The 25,081-nt window shown below is 38.1% G+C and overlaps 1 protein-coding gene across 1 annotated transcript in view; it reads right to left on the bottom strand.

Annotated features, from left to right (window-relative positions):
- The window catches only part of WDR27 (WD repeat domain 27), a 134,973-nt gene that overhangs the window by 82,945 nt on the left and 26,947 nt on the right, over positions 1-25,081 (bottom strand). Inside the window, exons 18-22 of the mRNA XM_075089559.1 lie at positions 20,333-20,454; positions 19,604-19,737; positions 11,760-11,857; positions 11,332-11,453; positions 1,210-1,307 (exon numbers count right to left, since the gene is read on the bottom strand). Coding sequence (XP_074945660.1) covers positions 1,210-1,307; positions 11,332-11,453; positions 11,760-11,857; positions 19,604-19,737; positions 20,333-20,454 — 574 coding nt within the window. The remainder of the gene's footprint in view (positions 1-1,209; positions 1,308-11,331; positions 11,454-11,759; positions 11,858-19,603; positions 19,738-20,332; positions 20,455-25,081) is intronic.

The following is a 25,081-nucleotide window of genomic DNA, read 5'->3' as shown; positions in this document are numbered from 1 at the left end:
CTAAGAAGCACCCTTAAAATCTGTGTCATTAAGGACTTGAATGCCTTTTTTGAAGTTTGGCTAATAGAACTCAGTGGACACTAGAATACAATGACTTTGCCAAATTGAATATAGAGCAAGAAACATACATAAATTATTCCCCTCTTCCCAGGACACATTCATTTAATTGAATGCCCAGATTTTACACTTTAACTATTTTACCATTCACCTGCTCTACTTATATTAGTATTTAGAAACAAAGAGACAGATAAGTGATCTGTGAAAAGTTTTCTACTTTTTCATTACTCTTCAGCAACACAGTGAGTAGCTTATTAGAAAAACATAAGAAGGTAACAGATTCCAACCCCAGCAGTCTCTAGTTTCATTACTTTCTGACATGCAGGTAATACAGCAACGCTTTTGGCAGGACCGTATATGCCCCCTATAGGTTTAATGTATCCTTACCATAAAAAGATGTAAATAACTGAAAGGGTCATTAAGCATTTCCTAAATAGAAAATTCAATCCTAGAAAAACTATATTATATCTTCCAATAAATATATGTTTACGTATGTTTGCATACACACAAAGTAAATATGAAATTATTCTTCAAAACTTAAACATCCTCCCTGTCCAAACGCCTTTTCTTTTAAACATAATTCTTTTAGCCTGCAAAGATTGCTCTAAGCATTTCCTTTCCTGAGCAGTGTTCCCTCCCCACCACTTTGTCCCACAGCTTTCCCAAGTACAACCCTGAAATGTTTTTCGAAAAGCTGTAGCATTTTATTCTGAGTTTATGACAACGTGTTATGCACATTTATAGCATTACATATGTGATTTGTTGTTACAGTTACATTTGTGTTTTAAAAGCTGGATCACAAGTTTTACCTCCTTTAGCAGTAATGACACGCTGCTTTGGAAATACCGTTAGCGCTCAGTTTAATATGCTATTTTATATATACAGTCAAATCTTCAAAGTTAGGCAAGACATGGGCGATAAATCTTGACCATTTAATGGCTTCCACATAACTAACTACAACTGAGGATCCAGCTGTTTTTCGGTCTTTTACTAACTTTAAGTTCCAATTAGCCTTTAGTTTCCTTTTTTAAAGGCCCGACTGTAGATCTGGTTCCACGTCCAAATTTCTACCACTATATCACAGCAGGTTTGACAATTCTGAATACAGATAAAGCATGGCTTTTTATTCCAAGGTACCTGATTCAGCCTCACCTCAGTGTTCTTAAGTCCCACAGTTTGATGCCGTCACCTGCCGCTGTGGTCATGAAAAGATTGTAAGCTTCGGGTTGCTGAGTGCTGAATGACGACCCCTGTAAAATATGAAATCAGTTTCAGGTAACTATTCTCGTGGCACTAAATATTTCTAGGAGCATAGAATCATAGAATATTTCAAGTTGGAAGGAACCCATAAGGGATTATCGAGTCCAACTGCCTGTTCCTCACAGCACTACCTAAAACTAAACCATATGACTAAGAGCATCGTCCAGACACTCCTTGAACTCTGACAGCCTCGGTGCTGTGACCACTTCCCTGGGGAGTTTGTTCCAGTGACTGACCACCCTCTCAGTGAAGAATTCAGTCCATATGAAAAATAAATGCGTGTTTGATTATGTGGTAAAAAGCTAGGCTGCACACACAGGAAGGAGTGCAGGGGAAAGCTGGCTTGTGGAGGAACCCCCATAACCCTGTCAGAGAAATGGAGCACTAACGCAGCTCCTCTCAGTGTTGTCCCAGGACAGCCATGAGCCCTTTGGTCCAGGGATGACACCCACCATGATGAGTTAACAGGAAAGGCTCCCTGGGTCATCTCACAGACTGATGGGGATTACCACCTCTCAGGGTGTGGAATCCATTATCAGATGTAAAGGAAGATCATTTTATGATTGCACAAGACATTATGGGATGTTTAGGGGAGGAAAAGGGAGGGATCAAAGTGGTTTGTGGAGGAACAACTGGGAGAATATAGAGGGGAAAGGGAATTAAAGTAGCTGGTTGTATGTAAACGGACTGCTGGTCAGTGCAATCAGCCGTGCCTGCACCTGATCAGCACAGCCTTTCTTGACTTCCCATTGAACTCCATTTCTAACTCTTCTCCTGGGTGAAGGGACCTTCTACTCTATCAGCATACGCGTATATGGAGGTGTAAGAGTCTGCAACTGGACAGGGGACCACAAGAGTCCCGTGAGTCCTGGAGCGAGGGAGGGCCTGGGTGTCACCAACTGGAGTGGAGCCATAGACCAGACTGTCTGTTGGTCCAAGTGCCAAGAACTAGAGAGACTGGAGTGAGTGAAATTAAATGTCAGCAACTAAAGCTGGACCAGCTGTCTGTTGTCCAAACAGCTGGAGCAAGCGTGGGGCAAGTGAGAGTGCACAAGCCAGAGCGTGATCGCTAGCAAAGTTCAAGCTGGACTAGTCAGCAAGCAGGTGAAGTGGCTTGGGAGCCAGGTATGCGTGTGTGTCTTGGGGAGCAAAGCATCTGGACGAGCTGGCTACCAGAGGAACAAGGGTCCAGGCCAACTGCTGGAGAGACATGGGCTCACATGCCCAGATGCCAGCAGCTGGGGACTGCAGAGATCCAAGGCCAGTTACTGGATAGTTTGTGTCTAAGCCCAGCTTCTGGAGCGACGCACATTGCATTTATGTATATATTTCCCACCAATGGACCTTCACCCTAATCAGCCAAAGAGGGGAAGAGGATGAGGCTGTTGGTGGTGTCTGTGTTTGTGAGTGCTGAGTGTTTCTGCCTCTGTCAATCTGTGTGGCCAGCTGTGTGTATACATATGTATGTGCCAACTGGGAATACAAGCTCAGCCTCGCTACTGGTTGGACCCAAAGGCAGGGAGCTATAGCAGCCTCAACTCCATTGGGCCACTGGATTCACTTACTCCTAACAATTTTTTATCAGAACTTCAGAAGCATGATTTGGCTTTGCACAGCAAACAAGATTCAGTTCACACAAACTTCCTGGACCTATCTTATATAGTTGTTATTCATCATTTCTTCAGAAGATGCCCCTTCAAAAACTATCATTACAAAATCCTCTCACTGTAATATGCCCTACCTTAAGTTCACATCTGTTCGCAGTCATTGCAAGGTCTTCAAAGAAAGGTTGAGGTTACAACCATCAAAACCCTTTAAAAGCAGCGAGACCTCAATAATTTCCCAGATCCTTAAAGGAAGGTTCAGATTTTCTATCTTCATTCAAGACTTTCTTATTACTGGGGGGCAGCAAACCATAGCAGGCATTAATATTGCTCAGCTTCATGTCAAGGAAGTTTCACGTTGTCAAGATAAACTAAACATGTTATACTTTTGCATGGGCATAACCAAAATATTGGTCAATTATGCAAATGTGAAATGGTCTATGGCCATTCATTAGCAAATCATAAATTCCATCAGCTAACTAGACGACTTTATCATTCAGAGAATGACTATTCAGTTAAAAATATGTTCACATTAAAGCAGAAATTATACATACATAATGCAAGCTAGGGACATTCTAGCAATTTCTAGATTAAAGTTACTTTTTCAGACTGTAAATATAATTTTCACCAACATGAGAAACAAGAAAAGTACAAATATAAAGCATTAAGGAATTAGCTATCTTGACAAAGTCAAACTACATAATACAGACGAGCAGACCAACGTTTAATTAGAAGCCATTTTTAGCCCTGGCATAAGCGGGCACAGTTTCCATTGACTTCAGTAGCAATTGCATTCATTCATAACAGGACCAATTTTGGCTTCATACCTTTAAATAATTAAATCCAGTCTATCTTTAAACATCTGATTTTTTAACATCCACATTGGCAAATCCTGGCCTTTTTGCTGGCTACAAACTTCTTTCTCCAGGGAACTAGATATAAACAGTTAAAACTCCTTCTTTGCTTTCCCCACCATTCACGTTCTTGATTTGGCTGAATACATCACAGAAACCTCAAGGCCATTTCCTGCAATCAGTGCTTGACTGCCAGGAATCTTCTACTCGTTATGAAAACTGGCATATAGCTGGAAAAGGCTCTCGTAGTTAGTCAACAGAATCCCCAAATGACAAGACAAAGCGGGGCAGTTGGCATTAAAAAGACGATAGGAGCTTTTACTTGCTTTGCTTTAAGCAGGTTTCCTTCCTAAACTAAGGACTTCCACAGCTTGCTCTGACAGATGAACTAAAATGTACTGTCCAAAAGATTTCCCAACCAAGTCTACACATTCTCACATTACCTGTGTATAACTATAAAAAGGAACATTGTAAAAGGTAGTAGTTGTCCAAAGGATAGCATTCATTAAAGTTACAGAGCACCCTTTCTTTTTGTGCTTTTCAAACTCACCCACCACCCCTTTCTTCAGCCAGTAATGATCACAGAGTCCAATACAAAAACCTCTACAGACACATAAACGTTTACTTCATGCACTACTCCTTTACTTTAACAGTAATACAGATAAGAAGTGTAATCCCTTTGCTCCTTCCCTGCCCTAACATCTTGTCAGTAATATACCTTACTAACATAAAGCTGTATCTTCAAACTACATTTGCTACTGAACATTGCTGTGGAAGACAAGAAAACATATTCTAGTTGGGATAATGTGCAAGCTGAATTTTATTTATCCCTTTATGCTTTTATAGTCCATTAGTTTATGATTATCTATAATTTATAAGGATATAATGCAAAAGATAGCACACTCCAACACACTCTTCAAACTATGTTCTTTCATTCTGACAGATCACTTGCCTACGCCCCATCATCTTCCTCATGCACCACTGTAATCCCTTTGCAGATTTTCTCTAGACTAACTACGTTGCAACTTCCACATAAAATTTGGCCCCAAGAAGGACATGGCTCAACAGAATCCCTACCTGATTCACTAATTCCCTATGAACACCATTAATAATGGCCAAACAGTGCAGCTGGCTTATGCTAAAGGCGTCGATCAAATAGATGTCTCAGAAAACACTCCACATCATCTAGGCAAGCACATACCTTCAGACAGGTTCACCTACTAGGGAAAAGGTAACTGACCGAAACATCTGTTTCCTTTGACATTTTTCAGCCTTCACAATACGTACATTTCCTAATGAATTTGGAAACGAATTTGGAAACAAAAGGGCCTTGCAGAAACTTAGAAACTTTATTGTTCCTCTGAAAATGATCGTAATCTATACCTGTGTTTGCTAGCAGAACATAATGTCATTCAGCTATTTGTGGCTGACACCGACAGATTCCTGTTTAAAGAATATGTTTTGAGCACTACAAATGTATTGCTAACACTAAATCTCTGAATCTTCCTCGGTCTAATCTCAAATTGCCATCTATTTCTGTATCTCAGAGGTTCCTAAACCTTAAGACTGGAACACAATTTTGATACTTCAAACAATTCATTTTACTACATTTCTTAAAAGTTAGTATGCAAAGCAATGGAACCATGAGAAGTCACGTAACACTCTGGTAATCATTGATAATCAGTTTCCATTAGGTGATCTTCTGTATCAAGCCAAAATCATCAAGCTGGAAATCACTGGTCGAATAAAACAACTTACAACGGTGTAAATCCATTGTTATCAGCTTAGGATATTCGCCTCGTCAGGCTCAGACTAAGATGGCTAGGGACTACTTATCAGAGTGAGGTGAAGTTACTACAGCCAGAAGAGTGACATTTGCTCATTGCCTCAGAAGGAGCTTAATGACATCACCTGGGTCTAGTAACACCTAGCACTAAAGCATCACAAGCAGTTCTGGGAGAAGGGTCTGGAAACCAGACACAGGTTCAGGGAAAAGAGCAGAGGGTCCCTCAACACCAGCCTATCACTGAAAGGTGGGAGATTTCCACCAGTTTCTTCAGCCTGGGGAGAACAATGAACTCTTTCCCCCAGCTCCTAAGCAAACACTCTGAAAAGTAACCTATTACATGAACCTGCAGCAGTATCACCACCACATCCCCACAGGACCATGTATTTAGCTCAGTTGCCTCATAAAATGATGCTTATGCAACTCTGCTGATTGCCACCCAGAATTTTTTTTTAACCTGCTTCACTATTTAAATCCAATCTAACAGAGAAAGGTCATATGATCGGTATGTTTCCACAAGGTACATGTATATGAGTAATTAGCAGAGAGATTCAAACTAGCACAGCCATTAAGGGAAGTGATTTTGTTTGACAAGCCATCAACCGCCCAACTGTAGAGTAATTTGGAACAGGTGTGCAGTATGGCACGCCTCTCCATCAACTAGTGACAGGGACACGATGAGAAGGTTGTGATGGGGAGGAGTGTTCAGGGAACAAAAGTGAAAGGGTATGTGTGTGGATTGGGAAGGTGATATTTAAGGACACAGGCTTCAAATCCTTTAGAAAGGATGCTTAATTAGTCTTGTTGCAGCTGGAAGAATGTGTATACAAAGAAAGACAAAGTTTGTGCTGTCATTATGTGGTATGCCCTGAGCACTTCAGGGGAACTTGGTGCTAAAATGCTTTTTAAAGAAACAAAACCAGACCGAGGTTTGGAATAATAAACATTAATATGCTCAATTAAATCCAGATTATAGAGGTTCTAAAGAAGCAGTATGAGGCCTAAAGTTTTGCAAGCAATTTAATCGTGTAAGCTTTAATCATATATGGGGCTTCAGGAGCTAGGCATGTCTTTTGTGGTTTCATCTCCTGGACTTTGGTAAGCTAAGTTGCACTATTTTGGATCCAGGACCAAGGCTTCTTTATATACCAAATGCTAAATAACTGTACTAATCTAAAGTAGAGGACAGGTCGGAAGTAATGTGCCACAAGCAATACAAATACATGAACAAAAACCTGGTTGTAAGCACACTACCCAGAGCAACTTCTTCCCTAGGTGAGTTTTTGTCTGTTACAATTTTGCCCAGCTTATTCTTTTTCTTCTACTGTTTTTATTCATCCAATACTTTAAATTTGTCACAGCCCTCTAAGTCTAGCTCTAAAATGGCCTTTTTGTAAGTTTCAGAATATCTCTCTCCCACCTGAGAGATGCTTGTTACATTCTTGCTCTGATTTCCCACCCCTGATGTTGACAAAATAACAAAAATTCACAGAATAAAATACTGTTTGGTAGAATATAAGGGAAGACCTGAAGAAAATACAATCAAGTCACTGAAATAGTATAGATGGAAAGGTATAGTGCGAAACCATTTATGTATCTATTAGCATGCGTATATATACACTCTGTGTGTATATATACGCATATGTTACTTTCAACCACTATTGCAATTTAAGGTTTTCATATCAAAGAGGGTAACATTAAGACATTTGACTAGTCCTACCATTAACAATGATAAAGGAAAGGTTAAGTACAGCAATATATACTTTCTGTCTTGATGTGATAATGTGCAGATATATTTTCACTGTATCCGTTATTCTTCATCTCACTATAAACACGTAAGAACACAGGGCAGCTTCTTACCTTGTGCGTATATGGGAACTACTATCTTTGAAGATTTACCAGTCAAGAGGTTTTTTTACATTTCTCTCTGCTCTGAGTCACAGTAACGCCTATTTTTTCCACAGCTTCCTTGCAATTTTTCTAATTTTTCTTTACCATTATACTATTGTATTTTTCATTTCTGAAGTAGTCCTTTGGATTAAAACTTGAGTTTAAAATGGGGAGACTTTCTAACTGTGCTACTATATTTAATTTAAAGACATTTAGAATTGTTCTTCATAGTAAAGCAGAAGTCCCAACCTTCTGGGAATGAGCTTTACTGATGCTGCTCTCTTCACTTCCCTGCATCCTTCTCCTCCCTCATGGCCATAACCTCCACAAATCTAGCTTCTTCCAGTTCTCTCATCTGTCTCCTCTGGACCCTTGCAAGACACTGAGGTTCAAGGAGGTAAGAAAGGAAGACGTAACCAGGGCAAAGCAGCTCTAGGAACAAGAGTAAACTACATGGTTGTGGATGACTGGAACAGTATGAGGTGGGGGGAGGATTCTGCTAGAGTGAGGAAATTAAGTACAAGAAGGAGGAGAAAGGAAATAGGCTGTAGAAAGTGGAGAAGTGAACACTCATAGCTGCAGAGGCAGAGCACCTGTACTGATAGAGACAGATACAGCCTAGCTTCAGCTGGTAAAGTATGTTTGGAGATGTAAATGGGCCAAGTGGCCCAGGATCAGAGGAGCAGGCTTCAACCGTAGGTTGGTTACTCTGGAGCTCTCGCAAACTGTCAGAACCCTGAGGCAGTACAGCCATCGCAAGGTTGCTGGTGAGAAAGGGAGAGGAGTGACAAGTTAGAAGACAAGCTAGAAGCCCCATCTGGTTGCTGCCACTGTTCTTGTCTCAAGGGAAGAGGGAGAAGAGTAAGAATGTGCAGAACCACCACCAGATTCACACCTCACCTGAAAAGAAGGACCACGGCAGCAATTTGCTAGCCCACCAGAGCAAACGCTGCATGTACTTATTCTATATATGTATGCTGTATGAGTACATACCCTACGTTCATCTGCAATACTTCAGTGTTAACACGAACAGAGATTACTTGGCATAATTCAAGCTTCAGATAAGGAAGGAACACGTTTTCATCCACCAACTTACATCTGTGCAGAGGCTGCAGTTTGAATATCTCAGGCAAGGATACAGTTTGATTTTACAATCTAATTACACTCAGGAAGATTCAAAACATTTCTGCTAAAGAAAGATAAGCTGTAGCAAGTAATGATCCAGTCGGGGGGTTTATCATCTTCAGCATACCGTTACTGGATCAGGGCTTCATCACACCGATAACTGCCACTGCAGCAAGGGATGTGCTGTGCTCTACTCAACACGAAGTGATGATTCTGACCACCGACAGCCATTAGAGAATTTGGGGGGTGGTTGGTGAACTCAATGATTTTAGCCAGTGTATTTTGGGCAGATTTCAAGAGCAGCAACTATAAAGAATTCTACTCTGGTTTCACTGCAATTACTGCAGATTTTTATAAGCAAAGCAAGGGTTTCTTGATTCATGAGAGACAGAAGACTTCTACATTAATTTTATTTAAAAGGCCACAGAGAGGGATTTTCAAACTTAGACAAGAGAGTAAGGCAACCAGTTCTTAGATTCAACTGATATTTAAATGTTTGAATATTCCTCTGAACGTTTCCCTACAGCACGGTCTAAAATTCTGCTGTGTCACACATATAATCTACGAGTACCTTTACAGAAACACTGATATAGGAGCAGCCTATAATGCACATACAAGTAATGCTCAAGTTTATTTAAATTTCGCTCTCAGTCTATGCTTCTTGATTAACAAGTCAGACACAGCAATACTTATCTTCTAAATATATTTTTACTTCTAGAGTACCAAAATTCGAAAAGGAAACAGGAATTACAGACATCCATTAAAATGGGTGTCCCACCCCAAAATCTTCTAAGAGATATACTTTATAACAGTCAGTGCAGTCAAATCTTTTATATGAATGTACATATATATATATATTTGCAATATTTCCTGCTAAACTGTTCTGCAGGAAGATTCAGAATACTGTTCTCACAGCCAAAGCAAAAGGCAGCATGGCCTATAACGTGGAGTTCGTTGTCACGAACAGGAGCACCCCAGCCATGCCTTTGGCGTCTACGGCTGCCGCTCAGGTGCAGACTGAAATCCTCCCAAGACCTAGTGTAAGCAGGAGGTGGCACAGACAATGTCTGCTGTGAAGAGAATGTATTCCAAATGATATAATAAGCTTAATCAAGTACACTGCAAACTGATCAATTTCACAAATTGCCAATTCTTGCAAACAATCTCTAGAACAGACCAAAAAAACAGTTTAAAATTGAAGTAGTTACACTGCGAATTATAATCTTGCTTACGGCTGCTGCTGTCCAAAACCAGAAATAAGAGAATGTCATGCTGTTCACCTATGCTTCTAGAATATCCTATGTATTTAATAATTTGCTAACAGGTTTCTCCCACACTTCACCAGAACACCTCTGCCTTAGCGTTGCACAAGGCCTTCTAAATAGATAATCTTTTTTTATTTATTTGTGGAACAAATCTCCCGATTGTCCCCACTTAATACTGTCCAGGTAGCATCACAAAGCAGTCTTGGAACATGGAAACAGATTCGCATGAAGCTAGACCAGAAAAAGCACTTCCAGAATATACAATGCAATCACTAATGAGCATTCAGCCCACAAGATGAGACTAGGGCTAGTCCAAAGAACACCCTTCATAAATGTTGTTGTGTAGGCACTGGATCTTCCGCATCAACGCTTTTGCCCCACAGATTTGCCTCTACTGCACCACCCCTCATCACTAACTAACCTTAGATTCCAATGTGTTTCACACTCTAAATGGGGTGTAATTTACACACAGCATTCTGCATAATTTATAAATCTATAAAATATTTTAGCATAGTATCTTAATGTAAATGCAGAGTTCTATTTAATCTAACAGCTTTAAACTGTACAACTGCAACAAAATAGTTGATGTGTAATTTTCCTATTGACTTATCAAAAGTATTAATTTTATATAACTGAAAAAAAAAATAGAGAACCTTGATCTATAATTTTCCCCAAATATGGTCAATTTTCTTTGCTATACCACATTCCTCTAGGTTTTTTCCCAAGTGAATACTTGCCCGCAGCTTTAAAGTTTTTTTGATTAAATAACCTGAAGCCACTAAGCTGACCAAGCAAAAAGAAAAGCCAGACCTTTAAGCCTCTATGTGTTACAAATAGAACTGAAATAGTTAGCACAGATCCTAAGTGTTTTACCAGATCACATCTCTCAGGAAAACCCACAAAGAGTTATACAAAAGTAGCAATAAGGAGCTGTTTGAAACCCACAGAAGCAAGGACTTTCCAACTGGGAATGAAGAACCATACTCAACCAAACCTAATGCAGTAGGCATTCCAGCATGAGCAGTATCATAAAAGACCTCTAAACACTCAAATGAATCTTCAGGTAAAAAAAAGAGCAAGGATGAGGGTTTTTAAGTCATCTATTCTAGTGCAGTACTGAGCAATTTGTCTTTTGGTTGCTGTTTCTGAAGTTTCAGAATAAACCAGATTACTTCAGATTCAACTTCAGAGAAGAACAGTTACATAAGGAAATTTCCTGCTGAACTACAGTATTACAGTTTGGTGCGAGCCTGGCAAAGGGTAATATACGCTTCCCTAATAGCTTGTTCAGTTATTCTCACTGCTCCCTGCCTTCTACTAGAGAACAAATGAGATCTGGGTGCCTTTATCATACAGACTTTTGACCTTGTCCATCCTCCCCAACATATTAAAAACTCCATCGATTGCTACAAATTATATTTTTTAGCATCCAATTTCTTTGTTGATGGAGCTGTAGTGGTACTACAAATAAAACTCAATAAAGTAAATACCTTATTTTGGCAGATCTGATGGACTGATCTGGTATGAACTTCTGGTATCACTGCTGTGCTGCAGCCTGCATTCAGGTCAAAAACTTCCAACGCTCGGTTGCTGCCAGCTGTAAGTACAATATCTGCGCAGTTTTCTGTGTTAAAGTTAAACTGATCTAAAGGAACAAAAGCACATAGATAGACAAAAATGCAGATACATAGATATCAAGACTCTGTTGTATTTAGTGTTCTATGAGCAGCATCAAAAAATCTTGCAGTCCTGAAAAATTTATGCCCAAGGCTGAAGTTCAATATCACAAAAAACTACAGCATTTTTACTCTACTAGAAAAAAAGTAGTAAAGAATCAAATCTTAATTACTTTAACTGAAGTTATTGCCATGTCATTAAGTCCAAACTACTCTAAAGAAAATAAGAAATCAAAGGATACGAGAGTAGAAATCATTTACGGCTGACAGGCTGGTAATCTCCGTTGTTGAAGCCATGGGAAATTTCTGAACCAATTTACAAACACTTCTCTGTTTATATCTGTAAAAAAATCAAATGAATGCTAGTGTTAATGAAATAAGTTGTGATCTGTGGCCACCAGTAAACTCCCACTGGAATCACAAAGCAAACCAAAATACTTTCATTATTCAAAATCAAAGCCACAGACCTTTTGAATCATTGCTGAACTGTATTAAAAAACTTGGTAACAAAACATCATTTGGATGAAACATGATATTCATACACCTAAGACAGACCTTACTTCAACATGAAACACAAATAATTATGTATGTATATTGAATATACTGAAGAGAAAATATATCTGTCAAGTACCTATGATCAAAAACCAGAAACACCACTAATTTCAGTATAGCATTTCATGTGCTGATTATAGGGGCAACAACAAAGAAAATTAGGAGAAAATAGTGAGGAAAGAATAATTTCCACTTAGATGGAGTGGAACAAGGGGCTGATCACATACAATATCAAAGAAATTTGGCTTCCCAACATACACTGGACTCCTCAAGGTCCTCCGGGATATCTGCCAGCTCCACGCAGAAGTTCCAGACACGCCAAGCCCTCTAAAACAGCTTCAGACTCATTTCTGTCACACAACGCACAGCAGTGTTGTGATTCCATCCAATTAGGTCTTTCTGTTTAGTGAAATATATCAGCACAGACCACATGGATCTGATCTTAAATCCACCAAAGTCAGCAGAAAACACTCCTCCATGGATAGGGATATGGATACAGGTATGGGTGTGGATACGTTGGGCAAGACGTGATTGCAGTAGAAGTCACCCAATGAATATTAACAGAGTTGTTAGTAACTGTACTGGGTCTGACTGAGGTGGAGCTAATTTTCTTCATAGTAGCTTGTATGGTGCTGTTCTACATTTGTGATGAAAACTGCTGTAAACACACCAGGATTTTAACTATTGCTGACCAGTGCCTGCACAGCATTAAGATATTCGGTGTTTCTCACTGTGCCCCCGGAGCAAGGTGGCTGGGGCAGAGCAAGAGGTCAGATGTGGGCATAGCCACGACCAGTTACCTGAATTATCCAAAGAGATGTTCCGTAACGTTTAATGCCAAGCTCAGCAATAAAACTGTGGGAAGGAGTTTTTTTTGAAAGTAGCACTGCTTGGAGACTGGCTGGGCATCAGTCTGCTGGTGGGAGCTACTGAGTGATTACTTGTGCATCACTTGGGGTGGTTTCTTTTTTCCTTTTTTTCTTCACTTATTAACAGTCTTTGTCTCCTCCCACGAGTTTTCCTCACATTTGCCCTTCCAATTCTCACCCCCATCCCACTGGGGGATCAGACTGGGGGAGTAACTGGACGGGGGCCTAGCTGCCAGCAAAGTTCAACACACCACAATAACTCCAAGTTTCTGATTTCTAAATGCTGCCACTTCTATGCAGTAAAATAATTCCAGTGTAACTGCAAGTATTATACTTCCATTTTAGCACGTCTGTCTAATGACAATACAAAAGTCACTTGTACAAATAATTACAGTTTCTTTCCAGCAGTCTGAAAGTTTGCAAAACTGAGATCATTTGACAAAAGCAATACGTTTGTCAGCTGGATCCGTTCAAAAGAAAAATGGTTAATGATTTCCTTTTGCCTTTCTTTGCCGCTCTCAAACAATGATCTGCTGAGCTTTTCCACGTAGACATTAAAGCTGTTCAGCACCAATGGTGAAGTAGAAGGTAAAATAGTGTTTTGCAATTTAATCCAAGAACATTTTGTGGTTTCCAGAAGTATTTTATTCAAGTAAACTACTCAAACTGCTCTAGACTTCAGGAACAACTGATTTATCTCCATTTTTGGGTAAAGATATCCAAGCTAACTTTAAGTAAGCTGACTGACATAATAGGAACGATCTGATGAAGGCAGCATGAAGCTTCCTGTGGTCTAATTTGCCCTGCTGAGAGAGGCTTACTGAAACGGATTGCTCCTGAATGTAAGAACAATTGTTTTGAGTTAGCCAAAGTCTCTCTCTTGTACAGTGCGGTCTGCTACGTAGATAAACGCCTCACAGGGTGTTTCCCAGGTAGGGGTTCACCTAGAAAGCAAATCTTCAACCAACACAGTAAACTGAGATTCACCAAATACAAGTTAGGACAAAACTGAACTAAAGTAACCAAGGAAAAAAAATAGAGCAAGAGTATCCAGTAGCAAAAAAAAAAGAGGAATTTTAGTATGTTTAAGACCTTACATTTTTTGGACACAGTGCATTTGCCACATGTCCTATACACATTCAATCCAAAATGCAAGTCAGCTAAAATCCAGCCAGGCTTTGTGGACACACTGGGCTGGACACTGTACATTAGTTCTTGCCTCTTAGAGATTAAAGTTTATATAACTTTTTATTGCTTTAATAACACCTCCATAAACAGGCAACACAGAAGGTAGGTAATCAGGATATGGAAGAAAGGTATTACATAAATCAAACAGACAAGGTAAAAGCTTAAGTGCCACACATTTGTAATATATAAGAACAGAATTTGATAATAAAAATGTATGATGAAACATAAGCAAAAGCGCATGACCTACATTTTAAGTTAAAATAATTTCCTGTTTGCCGTAGAAAAGTTTGTTGTATATCTTACAAAGGACTTGTTGGGAATTAGAGGAATTAATCCAGTAAAGGTCAGAAGGTGTAATGTTTAGCCAAATAAAGGTGTGAAGAGCACATCAAGGAAAATCTTTTTAGATTGATAAAAGATATTATAATCTATCAGTAAGAAGGCTCATTTAACAAAATAACTGTGCTTTTGTCTGCAGAAAGTCAACAGATTTCTGTGATTATAACAAGGGTTACTTTGTAAGTAAAAAAAAACAAATAAGAAATCTTCACAAGGAAAGAAAAAAGATTTTTATTTTGCCATCAGAAGCGAGTTCTGATAATAAAATTACTTACAGCTAGATTAAGAATTCCATCTCAGATCTGGCCACTTTCCATGGATAATTTGGCAGTCTGCCACTAGCAAAGCTAATTCCTTTGTTGCAGGCTTTCCGATATGAATGCACTGTCACAGACAGTTGTGAAGTTGTTTTCAACTATTGCAAAACACTACAAGCCCTAGAAAATGCTGCACAGATGAAGGTCAGGAGTATGAAATAAATATAGGCAAAATTCCATCTCAAGTCAACTGGAGAGGCTATTGTCTAAACTAGACCAACACCTCCTCAAGCCATAGAAAAGATTGTGATGGAGGCAAAAAAAAAAATGGATGAATAGCATCTTCTTACTACATTTTTCCAGGCCTCCGATTCTATGCACAGCAAATAATCTCAGCTGACAATCCTACAGGTCAGGTATCCAAATAAAATCACATTTGTGCTGTCCTCCTTTAATGCCTTCAATCATTAGAATTCTGACAACAGCGTAAATGGCTGATCTTTGTAATCTCTTATATGGCGTGTAATTTGGGGATGTAATAATTTTGGGGAATACTTTTACAGTATATAGTTATTTTCAGGAGACTGGTACGTCTTCAGAAATAAAAGATTCAAATAAAAGACTACAATACAAACACTTCCTGCAACGACTGCAGAGACCAATGTCCCTACTTCCCAGCAGATTCGAAATCCTTTGTTGAAAACAGTTCAAGGGACCCAGACAAAGTAGAAACATTATGACAGACAAAAAATGTCAATGTACGGAAATATGTTACTATGCTAAAACCAGAAGACGAATAGGCACCTAAAAAAACCTCCCCAAAACCCCAGCTTGATAAAATGTTAAATGTCAGATCTGTAAGGAAGATGCTGCACATTACAGACCACAAACATCATCAGTATAACAGATCATAAGGTTTCAGGCTATTAAAAACATTTTTATATGCACTGTAAACATTAATCTTCAAACAATAGTCCCATTACACATTTACAGACACAGCCCTGAGTTCAGTAAAATAAAATCGGTTACATGAAAAGGAAAAGGATCATTTCATCTTCTGGAATGCTTAGAATTCATCATAACTGAAAAAATATTCAGTCTTACACTACAGAGGAGGGTGGATGTCATTCACTGACCCTGTGTAATGAACCAGGCATCAGAAAAGATAAGCACAGGAAAATTCAAAGCATTTAGAGATGGTTGCTGTTAGAATGTTGTGAGGATTCACCTTATGACTTACGTACTTCTCAACTAGTTTCCATTCTGTTCCTGTCAAAAAGCATCAAAAAGCGTTTAAGTTCTTTGATCTAATGGCTAAAGCTCAGAAGAACCAAGTAGAATATTCTTATCATCGTACCGCTGAATCAGGTCTGTGCAGCCCATTTAGTTAAGAAGTTTAAACTGGCTTAAAGTGGTTTGCATAAAAATAATGATCCTGTTAAGCATTAGCCTTCCAGAAGTACCTGAAATGAACACTCTCCTATATATCATCACCATGCTACATGCTGAATTTTAAACCTATTTACCACGGCCTTTGTTTTGTCCGTCTATAAGATGTGCTGGTATCGTTTCCCATTTCATCAGAGCAGATATTTTATCATTACTTCCCTTACTGTATATATGTTTACTACAACCAGTTGCTAAATATAATGGCTTTAAAAGGCATTGTTTCTGTTACTGTAACACAGTTTTCTCCTTTTTAAACTCCTTTCAAATTGTTCACGCTGATCTTGAAAACAACGCATACGACTATAAAAGTGAGATAACCCATAGATGTTTTGTTCTGCTCAAATTCTGTGACTGAAAGTTAATTAAGAATTAAAAAAAAAAAAGAGACACTAGTAGTTACACTTCATATCAGCATGCACAACTGCTGATGAGAATTGAAATTCAGTAGTTACTAATTTTGGAGAAGGTAAAGAAATTCAATTAGGTTGTGAATCGTTTGCAATTGCTCACAGCAGCAGAAGTCAGGAGATCTGTATTCTGTTCCCAGAACTGCAATAAATCTCCCTTATGGCTCTATGGCATTTGTAAATAAGGATATATTTTAATAAACTGGTAAGGAATATAACCTTTTTCTTATTTCCATTTCTCAGTTTCACCTTTAAAACTGAACCAATATTTAACCATCTCATTAAGTGATTGTGATGCTTAGTTAATTAATACTTATGGGGAGTTCTCTGAAAAGTCTGCACAGAGAAAGACTGATGATTTGTCACTGCACTGCTTTCACCCCTGAAATACAGCAGCGATCTATTAGTTAGCCAGACTGCATTGCCATGCCCTTCTAATTAAGGGTATAAAGCGTGCTTTGGGGTTAGATCTAGCATCTTCTTGAATCAGTTCCATTCAAGCATTCTTCTAAATTTGACTCAGAAGGCAGACAGAGTTGTGAGAAACAGAACGAATGATGCAGTAAATGACGCATAAAAGACAGAAATGCTGGGAAATGAACTGGAGGGAATTCACAAGAAAATGTCAAAGCAAATTAACCTTTAATACCTTTTTCTATAGCTATATATATCCAGGCCTCAGGCTGGTTTGTGGATTTGTTGTAATGTAATTGCACGGTTGGTCTTCTGGCATTGCACTAATACCCCAGAGAGTCTAACTGCATATTTTTGCGTTAGTGTTAATGCATAAAGAAATACTGACACCATGGTGATAACAAAATTCTGCTGTAAGCACAACCCTACCTACATGCTTCAACAGCTTTAAATCAGGATGTTATATGTTTCTAACAAAGCAATCGGAGCAACACGGAACACAGGTGAAGTTTGATGCCCAAGTCCTTCCAAACTGCTTGAGTGGGCTTGACAGTTACATCAAGTTCCATAGTACTGCCTTTAGTTTCTGAACTAACTAGCTTGAAGGTAGTTCAGGCCAGTCTTCCGCAACAGTAACGGCAGTATGGATTTTCTTCAGGTTACTAGATGCTTTCCTCTAGAAGGCATGGGTATTTGTTAAAAAAAAATAAGAGAGAAATCCAGAGCCAGCACATTATATACTACAAAAAAGTTCCTTATTAAAGCCTAAGCCCCCGTGAATAGAAGGAAAAAAAATTTTTAAACATATCTTAAAACTGAAAGTAATCAGAAGAGGGAAAGATCTAAAAGATCAGAGAATTGTTTTCCATCTTCTAAGTTCCTCCAGGATTGCATGTATGAATTTCAAGAGTTGAAAATGGTATGAGAGAAGCAACTGCCTGCCTCAGTTTCCAAATATTGCTTGTTTGCACTATGAATAGATTTCAAGTAAAACTGCAAACAGGAATCACTTTCCTGCCTTCCAGGTTCTTCCTGTACTCTTACACTTTGCTACAGAATAAGCACTTCAGAACGTGAAATCTCTGTTGCACCAGTTATGAGAAAAGAAAGTCAACCGGGGAAAAAATCCTTTCAGAAGAGCTTGCCTATATTTCAGTATTTTTCTGCATTTTCTTCTATTAGTTTTACCTTCTTAATGTAATGTACATACTATAAAACCAAAGCAGGAAATTCTGTATTCCTTTGTATTTAGTTTTCCAGTCTATTTGTTATACTCCCATTCCAAATAGAGTATATGACTAAAATAACATAAGAGCCACAGCAACACCTTCATTAAGGACTTTTGACCAGAAATGGAAGGTAAAGAATCACAAGTGAAAGTCGATTAACTGTAAAACCAAGCAGTTGACTGAAAACTACAATTAACCATTTTGATGAATGTACAAACAGAACTTAGGTCATGTTCCATTAGCTGCTTTTCCAAATAAGAAGGAATTTCTGTTCTTAAAAAAGTATTTTAAGGGAGTGATATAATCTGGCATTTTTTTCTTGCTTTTGTTTCCTGTATGACCATTTAAAGTTTCAGTGAAGTTCCACCTACCAGGTTCATGCCTCAATCCAGGAAAGCACTCAAAACATTCAAAAACCTATTTAAGCCTGTGCCTAGTATCTTTTTTTCTGTGCAGTGGTAAAGCTACAAGGAAATAGGCTAGTTTTTCCCATCTAAGGGTGCAGCCCAATACTATTTAACATCATGAACAAACAGGATACATCATGCACAATAACAACTAAAAGACTTCAGCGTTGTAACCTTAATTCTGTTTGTGTTTGTCCTTCCCTCAAAATATGAAGTCATAATATCAGACAAAGAAAAATATCTCTTCAAGGTTTTTTTAACTGCTGTTATGCCTAAACATATACATTTATACATTCATATACATATATGTAATGTAATAAAGTCTTATTTACACAAATACTGCTGAAAACCAGCAAAAGCAAATGAGGAGCAGAGAAACTTAATAAAAGGATAGGAGGACAGTTTTAGCTCCAATTATAAACTAAAGGAACAGCAAAGGTATACCAGACATTTAATAAAATAACTGATTCCAAGTTGGAAGGAAGGAAGGATGTTTAGCAATGAAGGAAGACAGGGACAAAATAGGATAATAACAAAAGTAACTAGATACAATATAGCAGTTGGAAAGTCAGTGAAAATTATGGAAGTTATTTACTTCCATTTGACAGAGAAGGAAGTAAGAAGTCATAGAATGCTGGATTCTCTGAAAGAAAAAGTATATAGAAATATTCCCACAAGAGAAAGATTTGCAATAGCTTCTGAAACGTAACTTTAAGACATTGATGCACACCAAGATGTAAACAGGCAGAAGGCAAAGCTCAGGAGGTCCCAAACGTTGACAGTAATAGTAAAACTGTATTTGCACCCGATAAGGAAAAAAATTTTGGACTATTATGCCAGAACGAAGATACTTTTACTACTTGTTCAAAATTTTTCTTCTATAATATTCTTGCCCCCCACCCCACCCCCCAAAAAACTCCCAGATCAAAGAGTACAAGTACTTTCACTGGTTTCTTAATGAGAAATTTTACTCACCGTTTGAGGTCATCCTTGGTTGTGTCTAGATGGAAACTTAATAGATGAAATTCAGCTCCACAACACAGCAATATAAATGTATCTATAAAATAAAATTGTGCAAAGCGTACAGTCTTATGGAACTTCTCTTTGCCCTGAAATGCAAAGTAAATTATTAGGAATGGATTCTAGGATACTGAATATTTTTTGCCTGAGATTCCCGGTGTAAAGGCATACTCTCCCTGTTACCCTGCCCATATGCCTGGAGGTTAACCTACTATGTAGTGGCCCTTCCTCTTTTTAGCATCTATTAATCTCAAAATAAAGTTTTCATTCTACTTAATGTAGTTGGCAGTAAAGTTAACAGTATCTGTAGTCAGTTGAACCTAATACAACCTAGCTTCGTACTCTAAACTTCCATTGAATCAGGGAATAGACCATAAAGTCAAACAGAGCTGAGCCAGAGAAAATAGAATCTAGAGAGCGGAGAGTAAAAGCAAAACTTCCAGACATGCCCACTAGTTTTGTCTACCAAGATTGGGTTTTTTCTTTTTATAAATTGTCATGATAAAAGCCTAATGTGAAGTCAATGGAGACCGCCCAGATCATAGCATCAGTTGGAATCACCACCACTCAGTAGCTCCAAAAAATCAGGCTGCATGTTCCTTCTACAGAGCTGTTAAAACGGAAATAGATGAAAGTGCAACACAGTGTCCTCTGTGAACCAAACGGACAGGAGTTTCTAATTACCAGAATTAGGGCAGGTTCATTATTGCGGACTGACCAGACCCTTAAACTTCTGTCTTCTGATGCAGAAACTAACCACTTCTTGTCATGACTCCAGCCAACAGAGTTAACCGCACCATCGTGACCTAATAAAAACAATAATGGAAATATCATAAATCTCATTTCTTGCATTTATACATTTCTCCAGAGTTAATCTTATTGTTTTAATATAATTATACACAATATTAAAATACGTTTTAAATACAGGCTTCAAAGGGTTGGACTGAAACTGGTAACAGTAAACCAGTTATTGACTTTTTTTCTTCCACCAAAAAAACATGGAAAAATGTCTGTCATTAATAATCAAGATTCACAGAATTAAATAAGGTCAGAGAAATACCAAGTTATTCTACCTGAAGTCTCATATGCGCTTGTATGACATTGCCTCCATTGCTATGGGGGAGTTTGTATGAAAACGTTGTAACAAATTAAAAAGACACATTTATCTTTTACAAACATTCTATTCTAAGAGAATAAAAACTACTATCTAAACTTACTTCAGCTTTCTGCAAACCAGATTTGGCTTAACCAGAATTATAAAATAGCTCTAAACAAATATATAACAAACCAACTTCCTTCAAGTTAACAACAAAAACACATTCACAGATCTTTACTGTCTCAGTAATATTAACAAACTCTATCTCCACACCAAACTGAATTAGAGCACAGACATGGTTTTAAGGTTGTTATTAATAGCGAGTCTTGTTGCTAACAGTTGTATCTCTGATCTTTTTCATTAAAAACTGACTGTCTCAGAGCGAAGGGCTGAACTGGATTAAAATTACTTCAAATCATGGCAAAAAAGATCCAGAGAAAATAGAATTTTGACCATCAACTCTTAATGCTTCTAATCAAGCTTCTAAGGGCTGGAAAAGCCATCTTCTGATGCAGAGATCCAAACATCAGTCTGAAAACGACTACCCAAAGAGGGATAGTCAGGGAAATATTTCATCTGTCTTCATCCCCTTGTTGGTGACAGAGTGAAGAAAACGACCATCACTGACAACGTGGATACCAAATATTTCAAAGTGCAGCTGGGATGGTTGAGGTCCAGAACGTATGACTTTGCTACTATAGCCAAATGGCAAAATAGGATGGCCATCATGCAAGACCACAGGGCTCTGCATCTGCTTGTTAGCCAGCATTTGGCTCATGGAGAGGCCCCAAAGCTGGCATCTAGCCCCCAGTGTTGATGACCATGTGTTATTTTGCTCTAATAAGCCATCCTGAGTGCTTCAGCCTAGATCGCTTCGTCGCTGCCCATCCCTGAAAACAGCAGGTTGGAAGTCCAGCAAAACTGAAGTTACCACACTGGGGCTTGTAAAGACTGGTTTATTTTTTTGTCATGGACCTCCAAGAAACATACTGGTGCAGAAAGATTCAGCCCAAAGTAAAATCCTGAGTCCCAGGATGGTTACTCTACATTGAAGTCAGACTTCATACAAACTTCATTTTGAACGCTTAACTTCAGGGTCTTAGAAACTGATTTTACAGAGGTGCAAAGAGCCATATAATCCAAAAGAAGACAGCATCATTGATGGAATGGTGCTTTAAAAGGCAGGCAAGGTTACTGATATCCAGAAGGATTTTATCACACAAAGGAACTCACCACAGCTACGGCAAACAAATATTTACTGTAGAAGTCTCAGCAAGAGAACACCTGACTTGGACTTTGTCGAAGTTCAGGGTTTTAAAACACAAAATACAAGGAGTTACATAAGAATCACCATCTAATTTATCTACAGATAATGAAAATTCTGGCTCTAATTTTTGAAAGTTATTGGAAGAGCATTTTCAAGAAACATCCTTGAAATTCAGTATGACATCCTTGAAATTCAGTATGACTCAAAGAGATAATCTGAGTATTATAATGGAATTTTATATTAAACATGATCTGGAAACCACTTAAGACCTTGCAGATAGTTGCAATACCTTATTTTATTCATTAGGCTTTTATTACTGAGCTAGCTGCTTTTGTAAAAACACAATGAACATGCCACTACAACAGCTTCTGCAGGACTGTCTCATTAGATGAAAAAAAATGTAAATGCCTGTTTAAATATATAGTTTAAAGCATTATAATCTCTGGTTAATAGCAAAAAGCTTCTACAAGGAACAGACTTTCCAGTTTGGTGTCACACAGTTAAAGATTAGAAACTTCCAAGAACGAACGTCAAAAGTCAGAAACATGACCCAGAAGCTAAAATTATTAATTTGATCTAAAATTATATTGAAGCTGATCAAAAAGGTCAAAAAAGAAGAAAACATGTCAGACAAAATTAACAAACTTTGGCCCATATTATTCTATTTTTTCCAGATGATGTCTGATGAGTTTCACCTAACCATATAACATTCAAAGTTCTTATGCTGCCCTCTTGTGCACATTTTCTCTTTAGTCAACTGAAGTTTTATATTAAAAAAATATTGCTTTAAATTACAGGAAGGTTAATCAATTTATCTCAGCAACTAAGAACTTCTGTTATAACATATCTATGAAAAGGCTTCTAAACAAGTTATTTTCAGTCCCAGTTATCAAAGACCTGTAGAACTTTCACCAGAAAACTGCACAGGTACTGGATAAGTACATATGTAAGTACTATACATATTTTATTCTCAACACGAAGATTTATTTGGGGCTTTGGTTTTGTAAAGCCATTTGGAAGCCTTGAATTATCTGCATTAAAGAAAAAACCAAACAAACACAAAGAAAACAAAAAGACACCCCAAAACCAACTTATCAGAATATACAAAACAGTTTTCCAAAGTGGAGGAACAGGAGAAACTTTAGGAAAATCTGAGGTTTAGGAACTGGAAGAGCCATGTAAAAAGCTTAAGAATCTCTGCGCTCCAGATCCCCCAGTCCCAAAGCCCAGTGAAGGAGGTGCCAGCTGGCTTGCAAGAGGCCAGTTAGCTTCAGACAGGCCTAACTCAGGGCTCCCCAGGCCTGAAGCGCGTTGAGAAGGACAGCAGCTGGTTTTGAAAAGGATTTCTTCCGAAAGGCCATGCTGGCTGTAATTCCCTTGAAGCTGGCCAGTACGCCCTGCGCGTCGCTATAGGACACGGGCACCTGGAGAGCCACCACTGAAGAGGAACACAGAACGAAAAACTGAGTACTTCAGGGAACAAAACTGAATAAATTAGGCTTATCGCAAAATTGCTGTTGTTTTACCACTTCTCCCTGATAGTGCATTACAAAAATATGATTTTCGATATTCAGCTATATTTAGATGTTAATGCTGCCTTGCAATTGAAAGTTTTTTTAACAGAATAGATATCATTACTGTTCCTTGAAAAAAGAAAGTTTTACGTTACCGGTGATTGCAGCTCTGAATAAGAGCAACGCATCAGGGTTTTTAAGGAAAATACATTTATTATGACACTTCAAAACCAAAAGGCACCTAAAGTAGAAAATAAGTGATTTCATGATAATCTGAACTGTACAGAAGAACTACATGAATGAAATAAGCTCATAAGTGATGGTTTGCAGTTCCTACTCCCAGTACAGTAACTGGGAGTTTCACAATTATGTTGTTTTTGAAAAGAACTACACGCACAGGATGAATTCATGTGCTACCTAAGATGCCTGAGGTAAAATGTGGTTTACACGTCTCTTCAGGCTGTGCGTCATAAAAAAAAAGACATAGAATATAGAATTAAAGGTATCAGTGAAACAAATTAGATGGTAGTGCAAAACCTAAGAAAACTAACAGAACTAAGCCAATTTTTAGAAGAACAATTTTGGAATAAATCAGATTTTTTAAAGCAAGACAAAGAAATTGTACTTGACAACTTAACTACTGGCACCACAAAAAGCTTCTCTGTAGTAGCATGAAGTTTGGTGCCAGTCACTTTATTCTTCTCATCACAATAAAATAGCCTGCATTTGCAGAGTACTGCAGTATTTTAGGGAGCTCTGAATGTCGAAATATCTGACAAAATTGTAATATTTAATTTTACTTCATAGAAAGACAAAGCCTTTTGTTAATAATGTGTCAAAATTTAAGTATCGTTTCCTTCATGATTTGCAGGGTAACATGAACTAAGGTCGTCTTTCAAATTTAGAAGCCTCTAAACTAACCTTTTTTCTTTCTGCTTTCAAATGTATCTACTTAGATTAATATTTTTTTCTTATTAAATTCTATGTTTTCTATTATTACCAGTATCAAACCTTTCCTTAGATATTATTTTGTAGGTAGGAAGTATATGGAGGTATAGATGCAACAAAGTCAACGACATTAGTATCTTCTCCTGAGATGAAACAAAGATGAAACAGAGCTATTACTAGTCCAAAATCCATGTAGGCTGCATAAACACAAACTCCAGTGAAAAAACATCCAAAAAAAGTATTTCACAGAATTGAAATGTCACTTTCTGGAGCACATAATCTCTACATACATTCAGGTAAACGCAGCCTGCCTAATTTCTTGATAATGGTTCACAAGGAGAAGCTGGATCTGTGATGCAAAAGACAAGCTACAAAGAACAGCTACAGAACAGCTACTGTATGATGATAATTTATAAGCCTCATGGAATAATTCTGCAACATTTATGAACATTTATGTTCTACTTCATGTTCGGAATAGCCCTGCTACCAAGAAACCAAAGGCTTTAAAGCTCTTGATTACTTAAGAAAGCTGTGTTAATAATCTGAAGACACACTCAATTCTTTGGGCACGACTTTCTAAAGCTGCTGTGTACCAGAAACTGTAGCAG

This window comes from Phalacrocorax aristotelis, chromosome 3 (genome assembly GCF_949628215.1).
Source record: "Phalacrocorax aristotelis chromosome 3, bGulAri2.1, whole genome shotgun sequence".
NCBI lineage: Eukaryota > Metazoa > Chordata > Aves > Suliformes > Phalacrocoracidae > Phalacrocorax > Phalacrocorax aristotelis.
Note: the sequence above shows the minus strand (reverse complement) of the source record. Positions and strands in the feature narration are given on the sequence as shown.